The sequence below is a fragment of the Puma concolor genome, chromosome D2, assembly GCF_028749965.1.
Source record: "Puma concolor isolate L17-30 chromosome D2, mPumCon1.1.hap2, whole genome shotgun sequence".
Lineage (NCBI taxonomy): Eukaryota > Metazoa > Chordata > Mammalia > Carnivora > Felidae > Puma > Puma concolor.
The window spans coordinates 72,276,092-72,297,875 of record NC_141677.1 but is presented as its reverse complement, the minus strand read 5'-3'; the positions used below and the strand labels follow the sequence as shown (position 1 = coordinate 72,297,875).

General features: G+C 57.1%; 1 protein-coding gene across 7 annotated transcripts in view; it reads left to right on the top strand.

Annotated features, from left to right (window-relative positions):
• Positions 1 to 21,784, top strand: part of AFAP1L2 (actin filament associated protein 1 like 2) — a 99,591-nt gene that overhangs the window by 67,086 nt on the left and 10,721 nt on the right. For 4 of the 7 annotated variants that reach the window (XM_086680942.1, XM_086680943.1, XM_086680940.1 and 1 more), the window contains 8 exons: positions 864 to 958; positions 7,139 to 7,229; positions 10,096 to 10,179; positions 12,959 to 13,164; positions 14,299 to 14,478; positions 17,619 to 17,708; positions 19,241 to 19,325; positions 19,871 to 19,975. In XM_086680942.1, the coding sequence (XP_086537068.1) occupies positions 864 to 958; positions 7,139 to 7,229; positions 10,096 to 10,179; positions 12,959 to 13,164; positions 14,299 to 14,478; positions 17,619 to 17,708; positions 19,241 to 19,325; positions 19,871 to 19,975 (936 nt within the window). The remainder of the gene's footprint in view (positions 1 to 863; positions 959 to 7,138; positions 7,230 to 10,095; positions 10,180 to 12,958; positions 13,165 to 14,298; positions 14,479 to 17,618; positions 17,709 to 19,240; positions 19,326 to 19,870; positions 19,976 to 21,784) is intronic. The other 3 variants (XM_086680947.1, XM_086680944.1, XM_086680945.1) reach the window with 1 other exon arrangement.

The window sequence follows — 21,784 nt, the reverse complement described above, 5'->3', positions numbered from 1 at the left end:
GGTCTTCCATGGTATCTTACTCTTCTGCTCTCTCCTTTGCTCTGAAAACCTTGAGGAGTGGGTCTGGCAGGACCCTAGGGAGGTCCAGAGGTTTGTAGAGCTGCCTCGTTGCAGAGGAGAGGAGATTAAAAGCCCCATCCCCCAACTCCCAAGCCTGTGACTGAAATGCAGAGGCTTAGCAAGAGGTCGGACGCAGTGCTCCAAAGCGTGCAGTCCGGTTAAAGATTTGGCTTCAAGGTGCCAGCCACCAAAGCCCCGAGGTCAGATCTGCCTGAGCCTGCCTGTCCTGGACTTGGCTGGGCCCCTGGCTGAAATGGCCAGGCTCAGAAGGGCCTTTGGATCCTTATCCTTAAAAGCACACACAGTTGGTGGCCAAGTTCTCCACTGTGGCTTTTCTGCCTCATGTTTTCACCGCCGAGCCTGGGGCTCAGCAGAAATTATCCACACGCAGGCTGCCACAGTGCCCAGGGTCATTTGCCTTCTGGGGAAACCAGGGTGGAAAGAGCCATAATCACAGGGTTGGTGCTGAGAGCTGCTCCGTATAATGACCACAGGGCAGCTTCTCGACTCGCTAAATCTCTGTGGCTAGGCCATTTTTGGCACAGGGCAGGTAGTAGAGAGGGTGTGGAGGCTTCCAGAAGCCCCAAACCAGTTCCTTCGGAGGAATCTGCCCATGGCTGGGACACCACTGCTCCCTATTCTTGAAGGAAAACAACAACATTGGCTGCTGGGACCTCCTCGTGGGTAATTAGCACCTGCTCAAATAGATCTCATGGCACATGTGACCAGACATTCCCGGATAACGCACCTGCTGTGACACTGGGCACCCCTCACTGAAGCCTCCCCCTGCTTGCCGCCCACAGCACCTGAGGAGCAGAACCCACTGCCCAACGGGGAGCCTGGCCAGCACTCCCTGGCCCCTCAGAAGAGCCTTCCAGACCTCCCGCCACCCAAGATCGTAAGTGTTTGTCCAACACCCCTGATTTCCTGACCGGGGCCCCATGAACTTCCAGTTGCTCTCACAGGGGTCAGTTCACCAAACATCTGGTGTTTTCTGAGCGCCTACTGTGTGCAGGACATGGGGCGAGGCACTGGGAGAGAGAGACAGAACAAAAGCACGCCTGCCTGCGGGTGGCATCATTTGCCCAGGGCCACGGTACTCAGGACGCTAAGGGTAAAGGGAGTGGGAGATGCAGGGGGTTGCCTTTATTGGATGCCACCAAGTGTTTGAGGCTCCTCCGGGCTCTGCCCAGCACCATGTGAGTGGGGCCCTGTACAGCTGTGGTCACCGGCTCAGGCCACAGCGAACTTTTGGAAACGTAAATCATATCGCCTTGCACTTCCTGCCTCAGACTGGCCAAACGCTTTCATTGAGCTTAGGCAAAAAACATCCGTGTTCCTTAGCCCGGCCCCACGGCCTACACGGTTTACACAGCCTGGCCCAGCTGCATCTCCAGCCCCGTTGCACCTGCTGTTCACTGGCCTCCCTTCTGCCGTTGGATTATACCACAGGCTCAGTGCTGCCTCGGGGACTTTGTACCGTCTGGATCCTGGCTGTCCAGTGGCTGCCTTCTCATCTCCCAGACATTCACAGACAGACTTGCTCCGACCTGCTGCATGAGGCACCCCAACTCTGTCCCCACCCCAGTCACCGTCTACCCCAGGGCCAATTACCCCTCCGTGGCCCTTGCCACCACTGAAGTGATCTTTGTACTATTTGCCTCCCCGACCAGACGTAAGCTTCGTAGGACAGGGACAGTGTCTCTCATTTATTGCTTCCTGCCCGGCATATGCACACAGTAGGCCACGTGAATGAGTGGAATGAATCATGGAATCCTACACACCTGGGTTCAGATCCCAGCTGTACCGGGTACTGGCTCTTTGCTCTTGAGCAAGTTGTTTAAGGTCTCTGGCCCTCTGTTTCCCGGTGTTTAAAAGAATGTGAATCTCTGTCTCCTGAGATTGTCTTCTTGGATGGGTTAAGGCTATGCGTGGCACACTGCGTTGGTGTTCAGGGAGGTAAGTAGCGGTGTTCGTATCTCACGGGTGAGGGAAACCAAGGATTTGCAGGTTAATAGCGTCTGAACGTCCCCACACACAGAAATGGTGGAGCCAGAATTTGAACCCAAGTTCTTCCCTGTCTAGGGCCTGGTCAGGGAGGCTTTCTAGAGAGGTGTGAGGTGTGAAACGGGAAGGATTTCTATGCGTAGCAGGGTCCTGGGGTCAAGAAGTGGGAAGGGTTTGGGGGACAGTGGGGTCCTGGGTTCAGTGCCAGCAGGAAGCTGTGTGACTCCCATGGTCACTGAGCTCCCAGGGTGCTATCCAGGGACAGATCTGTGGGCCCAGGTCACCGCTAAGGGTGTCCGGACCCCAGCCTGGCCCTCTCCATTTGTGCCTTCCTGAGGATGTCCGGAATACCTGGGTCAGTCTCCCTGTACGTGAAGCACCCCCCCTGCCCCCGCCCCCCCCCCCCCGTCACCAACTGGTGGGGACTCTTCATCTCAGGCTGAGTGAGACTTGATGGCCTGAGCCTGAGTCCCTGCTGTCCCCACTATGCTGCGAAGCGGGTGACTGCCACACCTGGGCCGTTGGCGCCCTGATGGACACAAACTGGGGCCTCCCCGCCATCCATCTACAGATGCATATTTTTTGTCACTGTTTTCCTATGAAGAAATAGAGGCTCAGTTAAAGTAATCGGGCAAGGGCCCACCTCTGGGAGGTAGCGGGGCCAAGACCTGAATGCGGGTTCTTGGTTTCCAGGCCACTCTGCAGGCCCGCCTGATTTAAGCTCGTCTTTCCAGCAGAGTGAGGCTGTAGTCTCTGGTCCTTCCAGCTGCGGGCTCTCCTCACTTTCTGCCACAGTGCTCGGGAGAAGGGGGGGCCTCTGCTCCTGACCGGCTGCCGCCAGTCTAACCAGTGGGAGATGCGGTGGTTTTCTGGGGTGCTCCAGGCACTGCTCGCCGGAAGGGGGGAGGGGAGGTGGCTGCTTGGCGCTGGAACTTTCCTCTCCGGAATTCAGCACCCGACCCTGGCCAGGGCCTTGGGGTCTGCCATTCTTGGGGCAGTAGTTTGTGGCCCAGCACCGGGTGGGAGAGGCTGTCAGCAGTCAGAGCCTCACAGGCAAGTACTGGGTGGTGCTGCCTTGTTCTGGAAATCTGTGCCTTGCAGACACGGCGGTGGGCCGGGAGACGCAGGGTCTGGGACCAGGTTGTTGGGAGAAACTAGTCAGGCCGCACTCGTCTCAACAGCTGTGGCAAGTCCCGCAGGCTTGCCGATGGCTGAGACAGAGGCGGGACATCTGCCTGTGGTCCTCAGTGCCTGTGGCTGGGCCGGGAGCGTGGCCTCTGTCGCAGGCTCAGGCCCAGGCCCTGATTCCCTCTCTGGTGGCCTGGGTCCCCCCTCCACCCCCGCAGAGTCCATGGATAGCAAGGGAAAAGGCAGCCAGGGGTCCGGGGCCACCTCGTGGGTGCGACCAGTGACTCAGGCAGCCGTGGCACTTCCCGCTGCCGTGCGCCCAGCCAGGTGCTGCGGTCACCGTAGGAGAAACGTGTGCTGGCCTCGTTGATGCTCCCGGCCAGCACAGCCATCCCTGCCCCAGCCACCCTTTGAGGCCTGAGCATGCATTGGCGCTGATCTTAAGTGGGTTTCTCTATGGGGGAAGCAGCTTACTCCACACAAGGACGTTGCCACGTTCGGTCTGGGGAGCCGGGGCTGGCCGGATCTGCTAGTCCTGTCCCGGGAATGTTCCACAGTGCCCGCTGGGGCAGGTTGCTCATCAGCACAGAGACCGACGCCTCAGCTCATCCAGGCCACTGCCCACGTTCAGCTCTCATGTCTACTCTAAATCAGGACTGGCAGACTCTAGCCCCCAGGCCAAATCCACAACCACCTGCTACTGTAAATAAAGCTTTATTGGAACATAGCCACGCTTCTCAGTTATATATTATCTATGGATGCTTTCGCTCTGTGACAGCGGAGTTGAACAGCTGAGATCAGCGACCCTCAAATGACCTGCCGATCCGTTAGGAATGTATTATTGGCCTTTTACAGAGAAGTTTGTAGACCTCTGGCAAATCCGGCTGAGCCACGTGGCTTTCTTTCCTGTCCCTTCCTGTGAATTCTCAGAGCCTTCTGAAGGTTGTGAAGTCATCTCTCTTCTGCACCTGCGTTTAGTGTCTAAAACCTGCACCGTCACAATGATGATGATGATGATGAACTTGAACGGTCCCTTATCTTTATCCCTTTATTCTCATTCTCTATTCTTTCCCTGAGAAATCAGCCTCCCTTGCTCCTCTGACTTCAGAAAACGGGTCATTATACTTGTGTCATTATGTGACTCTCTTCTGCATTTTTGTGCAAATCATTTTAACCTGTAACTTGACTCAAGGGTTTATGTTTTGCCCCAGCAGCCTTGAGGGCAGGGACCATCTTCTTTAATGAGGGCTGAGCTTGGGCATAAGCCTGGGCAACCCCAGACGTCTCCTCTCTCTCCTTAGGATACGGCCGTTCTTCCTCTGTCGAACGTGTATGCTGACAACTTTTCTCTCTTCACTGATACGTTTGTATTTTTTAGGTTGGTAAAAATGCATATGTATTGGATAATAGTGCTGGGCACAGTTTAATCCTTACAGTGGCCCCATGTGACAGGTACTTCTGCTCTCCCCATTTTGCAGTGGAGGAACTGAGGCACAGAAAGGTCAAGTAAGTTGCCCAGGGACACACAGCTGGGGTGCACCATGTCAGGTTTCAAACCCTAGCCCTGGAGGTTGGATTTCTACCACCTCCCTCTCCTGCCTCTCCCCATAGATCCATTTACAGGGGATTTTTACAGGGAGAGGCTTGGGAGACTCTCAGAAGACACTCTCTAGTACTCCGCCCCCAGATAGGACAGTAGGACCCACGTGGTGAGAATGACCCCTGAGGGGCTTCTGAAGAAAGGTTCGTCCCCCTCCCCCCCCACCCCTTGTCCTGTTCTGATTGCAGGAGTCTGGGCTGCAGCTCGATCTTGGATGCTTGGAGCTTCTCTCTAAATGGGACCCACCCCCTCCCTGAGCGAAGGGTCCCAGCACCACCTGATGGGGATGGGGCTTCTTGGAGGCTGGAGCCGGGGGCCAGGCCAGCTTAGGAAACATGAGCTCCAGGACCCATCTGCAGGGACCTTGCTGCTTCTCAGGGGAGGCGATGCTCTCCCCTCGGACCCCGGGAAGCTGGCTCTCGAGGACCACGGCTGGGTCTCGGGCAGCCCTTTCTCAAACTGACCAAGGGGCCGGGAATGGCCGAGACGAGCAGAGACAACTCACCAGGCTGTGGCAGCAGACCCGAAAGGTCATCCTGCTGGCAGCTACCATGTGCAGCGTGCCTGGCCTGCCCTCGGGAGGGAGCCTGACCCGGTGCCACTCACAGCCGCATCTGCGGGCCCAGGGCAGCAGCCGATCTGCTTCGGAAAAGAGCACGTTCTGTTCTTTTCATGCTCTGTACCTTTCTGCCTCTTGCACCCGTGGGGGTGCTGGAAGCGGCTCGAGGCCTACCTCTGGATCTTGTATCTGCTCTCTTGATGTGAGGCCAGGTGAATTTAGAAGGATTCAGAGTTGGACCCACACTCTGGCCTGGCCTCACCAACCCTCTGCGTGTAGACCTGCCTCAGCTTGTCGGACGGTGATTCGGTGACCCGGCTCCTGCAGCCCCCCCAGGGCGTGGACGGCCCCCAGACAATGACAGTGACAGCCTCCTCATGTTTGATACGGGGCTAAGCATTGTGGAAACACCGTCACGGTTTGTCTCAAGACAACCCTGGGTTTATTCTCGTTTGTAGGGAGGGAAGGTGAGGGAGAGGCCATCACATCCCGTCAGTCGAATCTACAGAGTCCTAAAGCCCTGACTGCGACCAAGTTACGTTCACTCCAGAGTCCATATGAGGTGCCAGGCCACACCGGACCTGGCTCTGGAATGCTGCTTTTGGTGAAGCAGCCGCAGGATCGTTGCTCTGCCCTGGAGGAGGCGGGGGGTGGACGCTCTCGCAGCCCATGCCGAGTCCCGTACCGTGGGGACCCCGGCCCAGGCTGACCGCTCTCCCACCATCTCCTGGGCCAAGACTTGGGGAGCCGTCTCTGTGATAAGTCCCTCGTTTTCATGAGCTCGTTTCAGAGGCAGGGGTTTCTAGATCTCCCCTTCTGCCGGCAGGACAGGGAGTCCTCCGAGGTCCAGAGGCCCATCTCCCAGGGCCGTGTGGGGTCTTTCCGTTGGCCGCCCTCCTTCCGTCTCCCCCCACCCCTTTCTACTGCTTTCATTCGAAGTTCCCCGAGTGCCCAGCACAAGGGCTTTCCCAAACCATTTCCAGTACAGAATAATGGAGGAGTACAGAATGCACGCTCCACGTTTCTGCACGTTTGGGTATATTCGTTATTCCTCCCCAGTCGTGCTCGTGCCACGTAAGAAGCTCAGGGTCATCTTCGAGACTCCACTCAAAGCTCGTGTCCTCCCGGTGGTGGTAAACGCTCCTCACGCCCTCCGGGTCCCCACAGAACTTTGACCTCGTCTATGAGGACATGACTGACCGTACACGTGAGCGCGAGCCCTGAGCATCCACCACCTGGTGAAGTCTTTGTCAGGACTGACTCCGGGACATCCGGACGCCTCCCTTGCAGCTTGGACACAGGAGCCACCCAATATCCATCCGAGTGGTCGGAATTATGGTGAAAGTTCAGGATTTAGAACCCAGGTCACCTTCCTCCGTGTGTGCTTGATTAGCCCTTGTCGTTTTCGAAAGTAGATGCTGTTTAGAAGCCACAGCGGCCTGACACGATCTGGATGTTTGTATGCATTCCATATCACGTACACAAGGCCATTTTGTGTGTGTGTTGGGGCCGGGGCGGATTTCAGCCTCATTTGGCAGAGGAGAAAGCTGAGGCTCCGCGGGGTTCAGCAACGCGCCCGCAGCCCTTCTCTGGGAGCAGACCAGTGGACGTGGTGGCTGTCGGGAGCCATGGCATTTCACGTTCTCCCTCCCAGCTGACTTGAAGTCCAACCAGACGGTTTTCTTCTTCTTCTGGAATCCCCTCCTTCTACCCAGAGGGTTAATTCCAAGTTGTTCTCAGTGTATCATATCTGAGTATGTTTATTTTGTTTGTTCATACCACAGATTCCAGAGCGGAAGCAACTCTCCGTCCCCAAGATTGAGTCTCCAGAGGGTTACTATGAAGAGGCTGAGCCATACGACACATCACTCAACGGTACACCCCGGGGCCAGGGCTGGGACTCGGAGGGGGTCCAGTCACTTCCTGCCCAGATGCCAGTGCTGGAAGCCGCGGGCAGCCTGGGCTGCTGCTCCCAGAGAGCATGGCCCGAATTGAGAACTGGCCACAGAGCATTGGGCCTCTGCTCTGGTGGGGAGCTGAGAGCTCCCAGCAGACCCAGGCTGCCTGCGAGGAGGCGTGGGATGGTCCACGGTGAGCTGGTTTCCTGTGTCTGATGCCGTTCCCATCTGGACGGTGCTGGCTTTGGCACAGAAATGTGATGGAGGAGAGGTGGGTCGGTCCAGGGACACGTGTAAGCAACGGGAATGTGGTCCGGCCGAGCCAGAGCTGTTTCTGGGGCTCTCTGTTGGCCTGATAGTTAGCTGTGCTCACTCTGTGTGCCAAGCATGCTTTTGGGAGTCAGGAGCTCAGCAGAGCTCAGGACAGTCCAGAGTCACAGCCCTTAGATTCTGTGAGGGAAGGCAGACAACAAATAAACATGGGGCATGTCAGGTGACAATACAGTGTTAGGATGGAAAACATAGGGGCTGGGTTGGGGCAGGAGAAGGTGTTATTTTAAACAGGGAAGGCCTCTCTGACAGCATGACCTGGAGCTGATTCCTGAATGAAATGGAATGTGGGGAAGGCAGAGACCTCCAGGAAGAACTTTCCAGACCATGTAGCACATGCAAAGGCCCTGAGGCGGGTGGGGGGGGGAGAGGGGGGCTCTCAGCATGTTTAAGGAACAGCAAGGAGGCCTGTGTGGCTGGAGTAAGGGTAAAGAAGTCAGCCAGTCATGGTGAGGACTTTGGCTTCTCTCTGATGAGACTGCAAGCCTTTGGAGGGTTACTTAGTGACTGACCTAACTTAGGAATTAAGGTGACCTGTGCCATAGGGGCAGGACTCACACTGGAGCCCTCTGGCCTTGGCCAGTGGTTCTCAGCCTGGGAGATTCAGATCAGAAGTGCTCTGGAGGGGGTAGGCGCCTGGGTGGCTCAGTTGGTTAAGTGTCCAACTCTTGGTTTTGGCTCGGGTCTGATCTCATGGTTTTGTGAGTTCAGGCCCCACGTAGGGCTGCACGCTGACAGTGCAGAGCCTGCTTGGGATTCTCTGTCCTCTTCTCTCTCTCTCTGCCTCTTCCCTGCTTATGCTCTGTCTCACTTTCTCAAAATAAATAAATAAACTTAAAAAAAAAAAGTGCTCTTGGAGTAGGGATTCGCTAGCACAGAAAGGCCCCAAAAGTTCCAGAAGGAAGAGTATCATGGGCCTACTCACTTGAGCAGCTGGACTCTGGCCCTCTCGCTCCCCCCTCTTACTTCAATCTGCTCCTTTCCTTGATAAGTGAAAGGTCTTTGAGAGCACAAAGCAGTTTGCAGATGCAAGAGGCAAGGGTCCCTGGTGGTGGGATTGAACTTGGCTGGAGAGGGGTGTTGTCGGCTCCGTAAGGAACAGGACCAGAGATCACATGGGACAGGTCCCTTGGAGCCGCGTCGGATCCTTCTCCACACTTTACCTACTGCCTCCGGTCCCAGGAACTGTGTGGGAGGTGAGGGCCTGTTTGGATGGAGGTTATTTTATTCTCCTGGTTTGTGGGCGGGCATCACTTAGCTTGAACCCACTGAGCGTGTGGGGTGTTGCCACGTCTCCAGCGGGGCTGTGATTCCAGAGCAAAGCCGACGGTGCGGCGCGGCCATCCTCATGTGTGTGGAAGGAGGAAGCTGTGACTCACCGTGACGAGCACCTCTGAGCCTCGCAAGCCTGGCTCTCTGGGGTGTGGCCCGTGCCAGCCGGGGCCTGCCTCCCAGACGCTCCCGGGGGCCTGTCTGTGGGACAGACACACACCTCGTCATCAACAAGTGGGCTCAAGCTTGTCGGGGTTTGTCTCTCGACTGTGAATTCAGGTTGGTCTTAGCCGGGACCGGGGCGTCCCTGTGGGGACGGCGTGAACACAGCAAGGTGTGCAGGAAGAATGCCGACGGCCTGTCCTCTCGTGCCGGGACAAGGACCGGGGATGACCTGGGAAGAACTGGTCACACGGGCCGCGAAGGGAGGGCGTCACCGGCATATGAAAGCCGGCCTGCCCTCACTTCCTGCTTGTTGTCCCCTGCACCTGTTTGAGCAGTGACACGTGCTGGTCACACCGGGAGGAGTGACCTCTGGCCCCCTGCCCCCTGCCCTGGTTCATTGGCCACCAGCCATTTTGCGGACTTCCTTCAAGAGAGCGGTTGCTTGGGCTCTTGTCCTGCTTCATCAGCACTGTCCCCACCCGGCTCTGATGGGGCAGGTCCCTCTCTCCGAGTAACAGCTTAGTAAGCTCCCTGATGGCCTGTGCAGGAGATACGAGGGTCAGGCCTCCTTGCCCGAGACATCAGCTACTTGGCCTGTAATGTCTCGTGTGGGGGACCTGGCAGCTGCTGGAGCAGATAACCTCCCTTCCAGGTTATGGTGACACAGTACATGTCTGTTTCTTGTGAACTGTCCTACGTGGGGATCACTGCTCACCAGGTAGTTTAGCCGCCTTCCAGTGTGGGCTCAGCCACCCTCTAAGGCCACAGAATCCTCTGCAAAGAGACAGCAGAGAATTCCTACGTGCTTCTTAAAAGTACCAGCCAGAGGGGCCTTCTACGCGCCTCCCACTGGTGACGAGTACTTACGTGGTCATCTCTGGGTGAGAAGGTGCTGAGGAAAGATGTCCTGGGTCGGGCTAGGGCCTCTCCTGAGAACCCACCCCTCCAGTGGGGAAGTACTGGCTTGTGATGGACAACTGGGTCTCTCTGTGTCACCCTCCGCGCTTGGGTCTGTCCCTCTCTTCAGCTTGTGTCTCTCCACCTTGCCTTTCTCTGTGCTTCTGGATCTCATACAGGTCACTGTGGTGGATTCTCGCCCACTGGAATCCCCAGATGGGTCCAGGTGCCCGACGGAGTCATTTACGCCACGATCACCTTGGGTACTGCCTGTCCCCGGAGCGGAATGCCAGTGACTTGGTGCCTGCTGCCTGGCTCTCAGGGAATAGGATGCATGCCCCGAGGGTGGCCCTGCGCATGGGCCTTGTGCATGGGTCCTGCATGTGCATGGCATGTGTCATCCTTCCGGAAGGAGAGACTTACTCGGCCTTCCACAGCTGGCATCCGCATGCGTGGGCGAAGGACCAGAACGCCGTGTGGTGGTTCTGCCCTCTGTTCCCCAAAACCTCCAGCAGCACATGCTGGGGTGCGGTCCACCCAGGGGTGCAGAAATGGGATGGAATCGTCCGAGCATCCTGCCTGTCACTCCTGTTCGTCCCGTGACCCCTGGAAGCCAAGTACCTGCTTTAAGACTGCCCCACGTTCACGGCCGTGTTACGATCGCTCTTAGAGATAAATGAAGTTACAGTGCATTTGCCCCAAGCTCCCCCGGGGCGGCTGCAGGTAGTTTGAGCTACTGCGATTTGCTGTTTGTTCTCAGCTTCCGCAGACCGCCCCGGAGTGGAAGGACAGGTGTTAGAATTTTCCACGGAACACGTGGGGGACCCCAGAAGCACAACCAGTGAGGGGTTCGGCCCACTTCTTCGTGCTAAACTCGGTGGCCTCCCTCTATTAAGTTTTGCTACTGAAGGAGGCATCCAGTGACATTGTATCGTTCTTACTTCACTTATTGTACAGATAATACCGCAGTGACCATGAGGACATTTTTTTTTTTTTCTTCAAGTAAAATCACGTTGCTCCTCCACCTGGTCAAATCAGCTATCTTGAGTTCTCCCTGTTGTCTTTCAGTACCGAGCTGTGGGTATAAAAGCTCGCACATATCAGTTTAATTGGGCCTTCTTACTTAGATCCTATTTACTGGGCTGGGGACTGGCCTTCAGAGTTCTCCTTGATGATTGTCGCAGGGCATGCTCCAGAGTGGATGCAATCATGCTTCGCCACCTCCTGCTCTCCTGCTGACTGTAAATGGTCCTGGATTTAATATCTTGGCCTATGTAACCTCCCCCACCCTCTGCTTCTTTATTTAAAAAACAAAACAAACAAACAAAAAAAACTAGTTTCCTAGGATCAACTCCCAGGACTGGGATTGTGGGAGTCAAAGGGCATGGGTGTTTTTACGGCTCTCGAAACAAAACAACAAGCTGCCGGGTAGTCTTCTGAGAGGCCTGCGTTCCTGTATGTCCTACCGGCAGTGGGAGAGTTCGGCTCTCCCATCGGCTATGCCACGGCTTTCAATCTTTGCTTCTTTAATAGGTGTGAAATTATGAACCGTGCCACGTTTTTATGACGATGTGAAAGGGAGCTTTAAAGAAAGCTGGTGTTAAAATACTGGCGGTGTTGTTTTTAGGAATAGTAAAGCACATTTTCATTGGCATTGGAGCTGGAATAACTGTGGCCGTGGCCTCGTTACGTTTTTCTACGTTTTAATTCAGAGGCGGTGCTGTTTTCCTAGTACATAGGACCCTGGCTGTACAGATAGTAGAAGGGGCTTCTAAGAAGGGAAGGCTATGGGCCCACAGGCTGACTTTTTTCCAAAGGGGATCAGGGGGAGGGTAGAGGAGGTGTATTCACTGCGACTCAAAGGGCCAGAGCATGTCTGTAGAAGTCCCGGGGAGTAGATAGCGGCCTGACTTTCTGTTATCGCTACCCAGTAATAGAAGGAGGTATCCAGTGCTCATAAGATAGTGAGCTCCCCATCCAGGGGGGAAATCAAGCAGAGGCCAGCGCAGCACCGAGATTCCAACAGACAGGATTTGCGTGCCGAGGGCAGGATTGCACCAGAGATCCTGAGATTCTCTTTTGTCCGTGTCCTGCTTTTTGGGTTTTACTGACTTTGTCCTTCACCTAGTGTTTGTTGATCTTGAGTAGCGCAGCGAGGCCTAGAGAACAGAGCAACTCTCGCAGGGTCCGGGGGGAGGACAGAAACTGAGGCATGTGGAGCGTGTACAGAATCGAACAGTTTGTGCTTGGTGAGCTTGGGGATTCTCTTGAATGGAACACACGCGTGAGGTGGGCTGGTCGCCAGAGGCGGAGGAAGGGTAGGAATGGAAGCCAGCAGAAGGGGCTGTCTGTGCAGGGAGGTGTGCAGTGGGCGGGGGAGAGCGAGCAGAGTCTGGGGAGGCTGGAAGTGGGTTTGGGAAAGGGCTGCGACTGAGGGGGCCGGCCGGCCTTCCCACAGAGCCATTTCCGACTGCGGTTTCTTTCACCCTAAGAAGCTATAGCCCACCTCCCCCACGCCCCCACTCCCAGGACAAGACCAGGGACAGAGCAGGCCCTGCTGGGCAGGCGGCTGTGGGAGGCTCAGCATGTGCCCAGCCTGGGCTCAGATGGTGAGCCCTTCCTGCGGCCCATAGAATGCCTGTTGCTAGGCTCACCCCCTGCTTCTTCCTTTAGGTGAAGAACAGGCCCCGGGGGGCGGAGGGTGGGGGGCACTGGCCTTGTGAAGCGTGAACAGTCGCCTGTGGGCAATGTCTCGTCGGAGGTTTCTGCGGAGCCTGGGGTGACAGATTTGAGGAGGAAAAGGGAGAGACTCCTGGTTTTAGTTACATGTCTGTGGCCAGAAGCAGCATCCAGGAAGCTTCACCGAGGACATCTGGGGGCCAGGCCTGCCCAGGTCTGTGGTTGGGTCAAGGGCACAGAGAGGCAGGTGCATTGCGGCCTGGAGGCCGCTGGCCGCCCCTGCCTGCTGCCCTCCCTCCTGGACGGAGCACGTTTGGAATGGCCCCTGCCGATGGGTCCGTGACCCGTGGCTCTTCCTTGCAGAGGACGGAGAGGCAGTGAGCAGCTCCTACGAGTCCTACGACGAAGAGGAAAACAGCAAGGGCAAGTCGGCCCCCTATCAGTGGCCGTCGCCTGAGGCCGGCATCGAGCTGATGCGCGACGCCCGCATCTGTGCCTTCCTGTGGCGCAAGAAGTGGCTGGGACAGTGGGCCAAGCAGCTATGCGTCGTCAAGGACACCAGGCTCCTGGTCAGTGGGGCTCTCATTGTGTTCCGGTCTTTTCTCTTTGGGGGAGTTGGGGAGATGGACCCCAGTACTAGGCGGTCAGAGCCTTTTATGTCTGGAGGCTTTCTCCACTTCCTAACCCAAAATCGTGTGCAGAACTTTGCGTGAACGAAAGTGCCTTATCTCAACTAAAAGGGTCTAGTAGCCTTCATCTGTCATTCAGAGGGGGGGGCTGGGGTTAACACTCCCTGCCCCCAGTCCATCCCGTAGACGGTTTCCAGGAATCTTGTCCCCTCGGCCTGAGGGCTCCTTCCTCACATCCTGACCCCACCCTGCTGCACGGTCAGGACTCCCCCAGCCCCCGTTCTGGCTACTGCACTTGCCTGTGCGGCACTAGGATGAGAGGCATCGTCTCAGAAGTCACAGTATTTTGAATTACTGATTATAAGACAAAACCCCTAAGGAAAGCAGAAGCTGTTACTCTGACCACAGCCCTGTTTCCTGTGATTCTAAATTAAAATTCACAGTTTTATGTCCTAATTGGCAGTTCCTTGGAATCATTATAAGTGCCCTTAATTCACCACTCACAACATGCCCGATTCTGTGCAGATGTTCTTTCTGCTAAGCCTGTTCAGCAGCCCCGTGAGGACGCCCTTTATACCTGTGACAAATTGAGGGGCCAGTATTTTGGGAGGGGAAGCAAGTCCCCGTGTTTTTTCACTAACACACCATTTTCTGAACTAAGCAGATACGAAGCTTAGTCTCGGTTCCCTACGGCCCTCTTCCTGAGGCGCTAAGCAAGAAATGTAGACAGGCGGGGAAGTGAGTGAGTCCAGCCAGAAGTATGAGAGTTGGCTACAGAGGATGTTTTTAGGAGCAACCTGAGGCCTACAGGGACCTTCGAGCAGCATGGATAAGCGGGGTCTGGGGCATCCCTGGGTGAGACTGGCAAGGAGGAGGGGTGCGGGAGGGGAGACAATCAGCCTGGTCGCTCTGGTGCCGAGAACAAGAGCTGCTGATATTCGAGGCCACGGGTCCGCACCTTTGGTTTTGCTGGGGAGCGCCCAGGTCCCGGGGGTCCTGCTGTGCCCGCGGGCCCCTCCGCTGCGGAACCCCGCCAGGCCTGGCAAAGCCTCAGAGCGTCTCTCTCCCTCCTAGTGCTACAAATCCTCCAAGGACCACAGCCCGCAGCTGGACGTGAACTTGGTGGGCAGCAGCGTCATCCACAAGGAGAAGCAAGTGCGGAAGAAGGAGCACAAGCTAAAGATCACGCCCATGAACGCCGACGTGATCGTGCTCGGCCTGCAGAGCAGGGACCAAGCAGAGCAGTGGCTCAGGGTGAGGGTGGCACTAGGCGGGGGGGGGGGGGGGGGGGGGGGGGGGGGCACGGGCCTGCTGGGCCTGCTCCCTGCGGCTCCCCGGGGGCTCCTCAGTTCTGTCTCCCTGACTTTTTCTACAAGGGATGGCCATTGTCAAGGGTAAAGGATCTACAGTCCTTCAAACTCCCAGGGCTTCCGTGTTCCAGGTGGTAGCCATCATTCGGAACGAAGGGATCACGGCACCCTGCTGCCGGGCCTGAGCTGGGCCCTTGGGGACACTCGTTTGCCTTTTGGCCTCTAGAGAGGCACCACGAACCTCCTCATTAAGGAAGAATCGACAGCACAGCCACGTGTAAAGCACTTACCATGGGCCATGTGCTCTTGGCAAACTTAACCCACCTAACCACACGGGGGGGGGGCAGGGGGGGGCGCTGGGCGATGTTAATACTGCCATTTTACAGGGGTGGTGATTAAGGCTCAGAGGGAGGAGATGACCAGTCGAGGTCACCTGGCCAGTGAGTGGCAGGATTGGGTCTCAAACCTGGTGCTGCGTGACCGCAGCCCTCTATTCTACCATCACAAATGGCCTTGGTCAGTTCTGCTACGGATACACGGTACAGCTCCCAGTGATGATGAAACCTGGTTTGCCCCATATGAAAAATAAGCATGACAATTCCAGAAGGTATGAGGTTTGCACCAAGAAGGGGCCCACAGCTGCAGAGGGATCTCCAGACCCAGCAGGACCCCTGGTGAGACCAGAGCCAGAGAGGTCCCTCCCTCCCTCCCTCCCTCCCTCCCTCCTTCCTTCCTTCCTTCCTTCCCCCCTCCTTCCTTCCTTCCTTCCCCCCCTCCTTCCTTCCCCCTCTTCCTTCCCTCCTTCCCCCTTCCCTTTTCCCCCCTTCCAAACTTCCTCCTCCCTCCCTCCTCCTTCCTTCCTTCCTTCCTTCCTTCCCCCCCTCCTTCCTTCCCTCCTTCCCCCTTCCCTTCTTCCCCCTCCTTCCTTCCCCCTTCCTTCACCACTTCCTTCCTCCTTCCCCTCTCCTTTCCCCCTTCCTTCCTTCCCCTCTTCCCCCTACCTCCCTCCTTACCCCCTTTCCCTCTCCTTCCTTCCCTCCTTCCCTCTTTCCCTCCTTCCCTCCTTCCCTCCTTACCCCCCTCTTCCCCCTTCCTTCTTTCCCTTCTTCTCCCTTCCTTCTTTCCTTCCTTCCTTCCCTCCTTCCCCCTTTCTTTCTTCCCCTTCCTTCCAAACTTCCTTCCCTCCCTCCCTTCATTCCCCTTTCCTTCACTACTTCCTTCCCTCCTTCCCCCCTCCTTTCCCCCTTCCTTCCTTCCCCTCTTCCCCTACCTCCCTCCTTACCCTTTCCCTCTCCTTCCTTCCCTCCCTCTTTCCCTCCTCCCTTACTCACCCCTTCCTCCCCCTTCCTTTCCCTTCTTCTCCCCTTCCTTCCTTTCTTTCTTTCTTCCTTCCATCTTTCCCTCCTTCCCCCCTTCTCCCCTTCCTCCCTCCCTCCCTTCCTCTTTCCTTCCCTCCCCACCTCCTCTATCACGGCCACACTGATGCATGTCCAGTGTAGGGGCACTCACCATAGGTGCCCTCTACCCCATCCACACATGTACATACAAATACTTACATGCACACACACTTGCAGATACACACACACACACACACACACTTGCATGCATGTACACACATGCGTGCGTGCGTGTGCGCGCACACACACACACACACACACACACACGCTACTCCTGCTCCCAGTGCTATTCCTCTGACTGCTCACACTCACCTGCTCTTCCTCTGACCCCAGCCTCCCTTCCCAACTCTCATGCCCTCATCTTGAGACCCCTGCCGGTGGTTTCAAAGACAAGAATACTTTCAGAAGGCACAGCCTGTCTGTGGGCCTTCACAGAGGCCCTTCTCCTCCCTGGTCAGGTGAGCACAGAGATGGCCTGGCTGTAGGGACAGTAGGTGGCGGTGAACGGGAAATGCGGATATGGGATGAGAACCCCAGAAAAGGAAAGCACAAGGCAGGGCTCCCCCAGAGAAGCCCTCGAGTCTGGACTCCAGGCTTAGCATGCTTCCCCTGCGAAGGGGTCCACATATCCAGGCCCCAGCTAATGAGGATGGTAATGAACGTGCCTGGCCTGTGCCGAGTCCTTTACCGAGTCCTCACAGCCGCCCGGTGGTGTCGGTGTCGTCCCATCCCACAGACGTGGTGACTGAAGCTTAGGCCCATGATCACGCAGCTGGCGGTCTGATTCCGGTGCTGCCCTCTTCCCACGGCACCACGTTGCACGTTTGGTCCGCCGTGTGGACCAGCGTCCCGAACTGGAGTCCATGGGAGAGGCGAGAAGTGCTGTGTATTCCCCCGTCCCCACCGCCCTTCTTCCTTTTGTTCTTCGGCTTTTCTCATTTTGAACTTGTCTCTATAAACTGCTCTAAGCAGCCACCGAAAAGGGAGGGTCTCTGAACGTACTCTTGCTGAGCCCAGAGGGCTGTTGGTGGCTGCCCGGGGCTCTGACCCTCTGGAAATCCCCCAGGTGGCTCCGGGCTCAGAACAGCGGTTCTGAGAGTGGCCAGAGCCATCTCTGACCCTGGTGCCCCCAGCCCCCCCGCTCGCCCCCAGTTAAAAGGCTCCTTCCGGGGGGGGTGGACTGTGACAGGTGAGTCTGGATGGAGAGCCAGTGCCGGACCAAGGCCATTGGCAGGCCTGCTTCCTGAGCAGCGTGGAGGCTCTCCGCAGCAAGCTCCATGGCTCCCGAAAAGCCAGGGGGGGGGGCGGGGGGGGCAGCTGACAAGTGCACTTCTTCATCAGACCCGCGGCCGAATGGCCCATCCTGCCCAGGGTGAGGGCAGGGAGGGGGCTGGCAGAGCTGAGGGCTGGTGGCTTGGGCCATCTTTTGGCTTTGCGGTAAAGCGGCCACCAGCGGAACATGGGGGGGGGGGGTCTGCAGGGGAGTGGGCCCATGGAACGGGCCGCCCCCACCGCAGGCTGCCCGGTCACAGGCCAGGTGCCAGGGGTGAGAGGCAGGGTCTCCGTCCCTTGGAAATTGTGCGTCGCCTGTCGCCTCCAGCCGCTCCCCCTCCAGGGGCTCCAGCTGCCGTCTGGCTGTGAGTACCGGCCAGCAGGCGACTCCGCTGACGGCTTTCTCTTCCTTCAGGTCATCCAGGAGGTGAGTGGCCTGCCTGCAGAAGGAGCGCCCGAGGGAAATCAGTACACCCCAGACGCCCAGCGCCTGAGCGGCCCGAAAGTAAGCCTCCGTCCTGCCTGGAGGAGAGTGCCGTCCTGTTTCTCCTCCGTGAACGTTACAAGCATGAGACAGACCTTTGCTTTTGCACCTCAGCCCCATGAGTGGGAAACGTACGATGCTGGGATAAGGGCAGTGGTTCCCAGGTTGGCAGGAAAACTGAGGAAGTTGATACAAACCCGAAATGTTTTCTTGCTTGGGCGCAGGAAGCCGATTGGAACAAAGGTCAGCGTGCCCTCCATTCTTAATCAGGGAAATTCGTGGTATGAGGCCCTTGTTTTGCACTTACTTTCAGTAGAGCTTCCGGGCTGGGAGAACCGTCCTGGGTTGATTCCAGCCAGAGGGGCTCTGTTGCTCATTCGCACGGAGCTGTGGGGCCCCAGTTTAAGGGCCAAGTGCTGGCCGAGGGGAGGGCCATCGCCTGAGGCTTCCCATTCCGTGTCCCCAAGAATCTGCAGGTAGGTGCCCCGGAGCCCGGGTGTGCACAGAGCGGCGTCGCTGGGTCTCACCCTGGGCGGCCCTGCCCCGGCAGGGGAGAGGGCAGAGGGTACGCGGATGGCTCGAGTAGGGAGGAGGCGCTCCGTTCATCGGGAAGGCACCAGCCATTCCTCATGGAGTAACCCGGTCACGCATGTCAGTCCTCGAGCCACCGCCTGAGGCCAGTCCCGTTGGTTGAGAGATCCTCAGCTTGTTACCCAGGGGTCTGGAGGAAGTGGTTCTCTGGGAGAAGCTTGGTTGGAATATTCTGAGTGCTTCACATTCTAACAGCAGCGGCGGCCAGCACACCCTTCTGGAAAGTCTCTAGTCCCCTAGCAGCCCCAGGGCTGTAGATGGGGATGTTATCCCTCTTGAAACACGTGCACCGCAGGGCCCAGAGAGGCTTGTAAGTCAAGCACCAGGCCTGGATGGAGAGCGTTCCAGCCAGGGTTCAAATCGTGGTCTGAACTTGTGCAGGCAAGCTGGCCCTTCTCTGAAGCCTGATGTGTTAGTGATGTGTTAGTGGCACAGTCCTTTTTTTTTTTTTTTAGTTTTTTTGAGAGTGAGAGAGTGAGCAGGGGAAGAGCGGAGAGAGAGAGAGAGAGAGAGAGAGAGAGAATCCCAAGCAGGCTCCACACTGTCAGCACGGGGCCCGATGTGGGGCTTGAACTCACGAACCACGAGATCATGACCTGAGCCGAAGTCGGACGCTCAACAGACTGAGGCACCCGGGCGCCCCCGCACAGTCAGTTCTTAAAAGCCTTGCTACGGGGCCGCTGTTGCATCAGGTCGAATAGCATTTTGAGAACTTGTAAACTTGAATGTGTGGTGGCCTTGAAGTAGAGGACGGTCTCTGGGATGGGGCAGCGAAAGGGAAGGTGAAGGCACGTCCCCCAGAAGGCCCAAGGGAAGTGTGGCCAGTGTCCCATCGGTGACCCAGACTCCACAGGAACCTCTAGGCGACACCCAAAAGCTATCTATTAGTTTCCCTTAAACCGTGATCCCTGAGGTAACCGTTCCCAGACAAGATGGCTCACCTGTCTCCCTCTTTTCCACAGCCAGATGTAACGGAGAAGTACGGGTCGGCCCCGGAATATGGGAGCTCCGTAGATGGCCACCCCGAGGTCCCAGAGGCCAAAGACGGTACCAATGCTTGTGGCCCTCAGCCGAGGCCTGGGAGGGGGGATGGGACCCCACGCCATGAGACGTGGCTGTGTGGCTCAACCCTAACGGGTTTGGACAGCTGCTGCCAACGTGCCTCCAACTTATACACTGCCTGGAAATAACACAGCTGACAAATCCGGGAAAAAGAGAGAGGTGACCTCGTTGAGGTCACGTTTTATGAATTTGCTGGGGTTAGAATATTCTTGTATCTCTTCTCGTTTGCTAACCCCGGACCCAATCTCTCTGAGCCAAGAGTCCGCGGAGATTCTCGAGGGCTGACATGTTCTGTGAGAGGAGCTGGGGGTGGGGGGGCCCTCGTGAATGTGCGATTCTAGGGGCACCTGACTTTGGGCCGTGCGTCCTGGTTTGGGGGGCAGGCGCGCGTGTGCGTGCAAACGCGTGTGTGCCCGAGCGCAGGGAGGGGCAGAGGGAGTGGGAACGGGTCTGGTCTTCTTTCTGTCTTTCATCGGGACGCCTCGGTGGGCTGTGTGCCGTGCTGATGGGTTTCTCTCTCATCTTGACAGTCAAGAAGAAATGTTCTACTGGCCTCAAACTGAGCAACCTAATGAATCTGGGCCGGAAGAAGTCTACCTCGCTGGAGCCTCCGGACAGGTCCCTCGAGACATCCAGTAAGAACCGTAGCCGAAGGCCGCTGTCACGGCACAGGCAGAGATTTTCGGTCTTGCTTTAAACGTTTCTGGGCGATGGCGAACCTGTCGCTCCTGGCTTCTGTTTACCTTTGCTGCAGGCCGTTCCTTATGCCTGACCAGACTCTGTCTTTGCTGCAGTGCTGGGTCCTTTGCAGAAGTGCTGGTAATTGATTGCTGTGTCTCCCCAGTGCTCTTTTTATTTGATCAGTATTGAAGGAGCGTGGCAAGCAGGGCTAGGGGAAGGGGACCGGGCAGGGGGAGGACACAGCCCTGACGACTCACGGCGCAGGAGTGATGGTGGCTTCGTACCCCTAAACCACACGCTGTGTCCTTGTCATAGCTGTAAGGACTCAGGGAAAGAACCTTTCCCACTCCAAGATCAGGCCCGAGCCCTGAAGGTCGGGCAGGAGCTAAACAGGGTGAGGTGGCATCCTTGGGCACGAGCAAGGATTCTGAGCTGGGGACAGTGAGACCCATTAAGGGAGAGACAGAAGGGTACAGAGGATGTTATGGGTGCTGCTAGGGCTCATAGACATCATCTCTCCTCCCCTCTCAGCCTTGAGGAAACTGAGGCCCTTCCCAGAAAACATCCTGGGTGAGCCTCTGTCCTGGCTCCCAACCTGGGACTCCTTGCGATCACTCCGGAGGCCGAAGGCCATTATGGTCCACCTTTAGGCCTTTTCTTCTTCCTCCTGGAACCCATGTCCCAGCCCTGGGCTCCTTTCCTGAGTCCCAGTTGAGTTGTGGTTTTTGAGGCTGGCGGAGTAGACGGGTGGGGCAGGAAATCAGCAGAGGGGCCCTCACCTTTGGAGCCTCTTGTTTCTCTGGCCAGGGCACCGGGTAGTGGCCCAGCTCTGCCAGCCCCTGCAGCGTCAGGGGGCGCAGTGTTTGGCACAAAAGCCTGGTGTCACTGAGCCACTGGGAGATGTGACTGGATTATTGCTGGAAGTCCCTTCAGCAGGGAAGCATGCCCCTGTCCCCTGTGGCTAGGGAAGGGGGCCAGAGCACATAGCTGTTCTCTTCGTCAAGATGTGGCATCTGGGCTCCCTGCTCTCTTGACCCAGAGTTCTCTGTGGTCCAGAGAACTGTGATAGACAAGTGGGGGCACTGCCTGGACGAGCCAGAATTCCTAGGGCTTGGCCTAGGATTCCTCTACTTTGCAGGTGTCCTTGTGGCTATGTCCGCGTGGCCTTGAGGGACTCATGATCCCCACTGTATGCCCCGCACTGGGTGGGCCGGAAGGTGGCCAGGCTCCGTGACCTGCTGCGTGGCTTAGTTCAGCCCAGTTAGGGCTCAGAACAGCTTTCAATCCTCTAGAATGGAGGAGGTATCTGCTTTGTAAGCCGGTCCCTCTGGGAAGGTGAGCAGCCCAGAGAGAGGTCCACGGGCTGTGCCGGGGGTCCTGAGGACTGGATTTTACTCATCTCTGTAGCCCCGGGGACAAGGCCGTGCTTGGCCCATGGTGTCAGCTCCGTATATGTCCAAGTGGAAGGCAGGGGGAAGGCGTGTCCTCGGGAAGCGGAACCCAATACTTGCAACCATTTGAGAACGATAAAGGATTGCATGACCGATGCACCCCAGTGCTGGCCGCCTCTGCTGGCCCACGGAGAGAGGGGCTCCCTGGTGGGGAGGCCACAGGGCACGCGCCCGGGGCGCTGGAGGTGAAGGTGGCAGAGCCCGTGCCCTTGAGAAGCCCAGGGTCCGCTTGGGGAGGCTGACGTGGAAACAGGTTTCACTGCTCTGGGATCCAGGGGTTCTGAAGGAAGGCCTCGCAGGGAGTGCAGGACC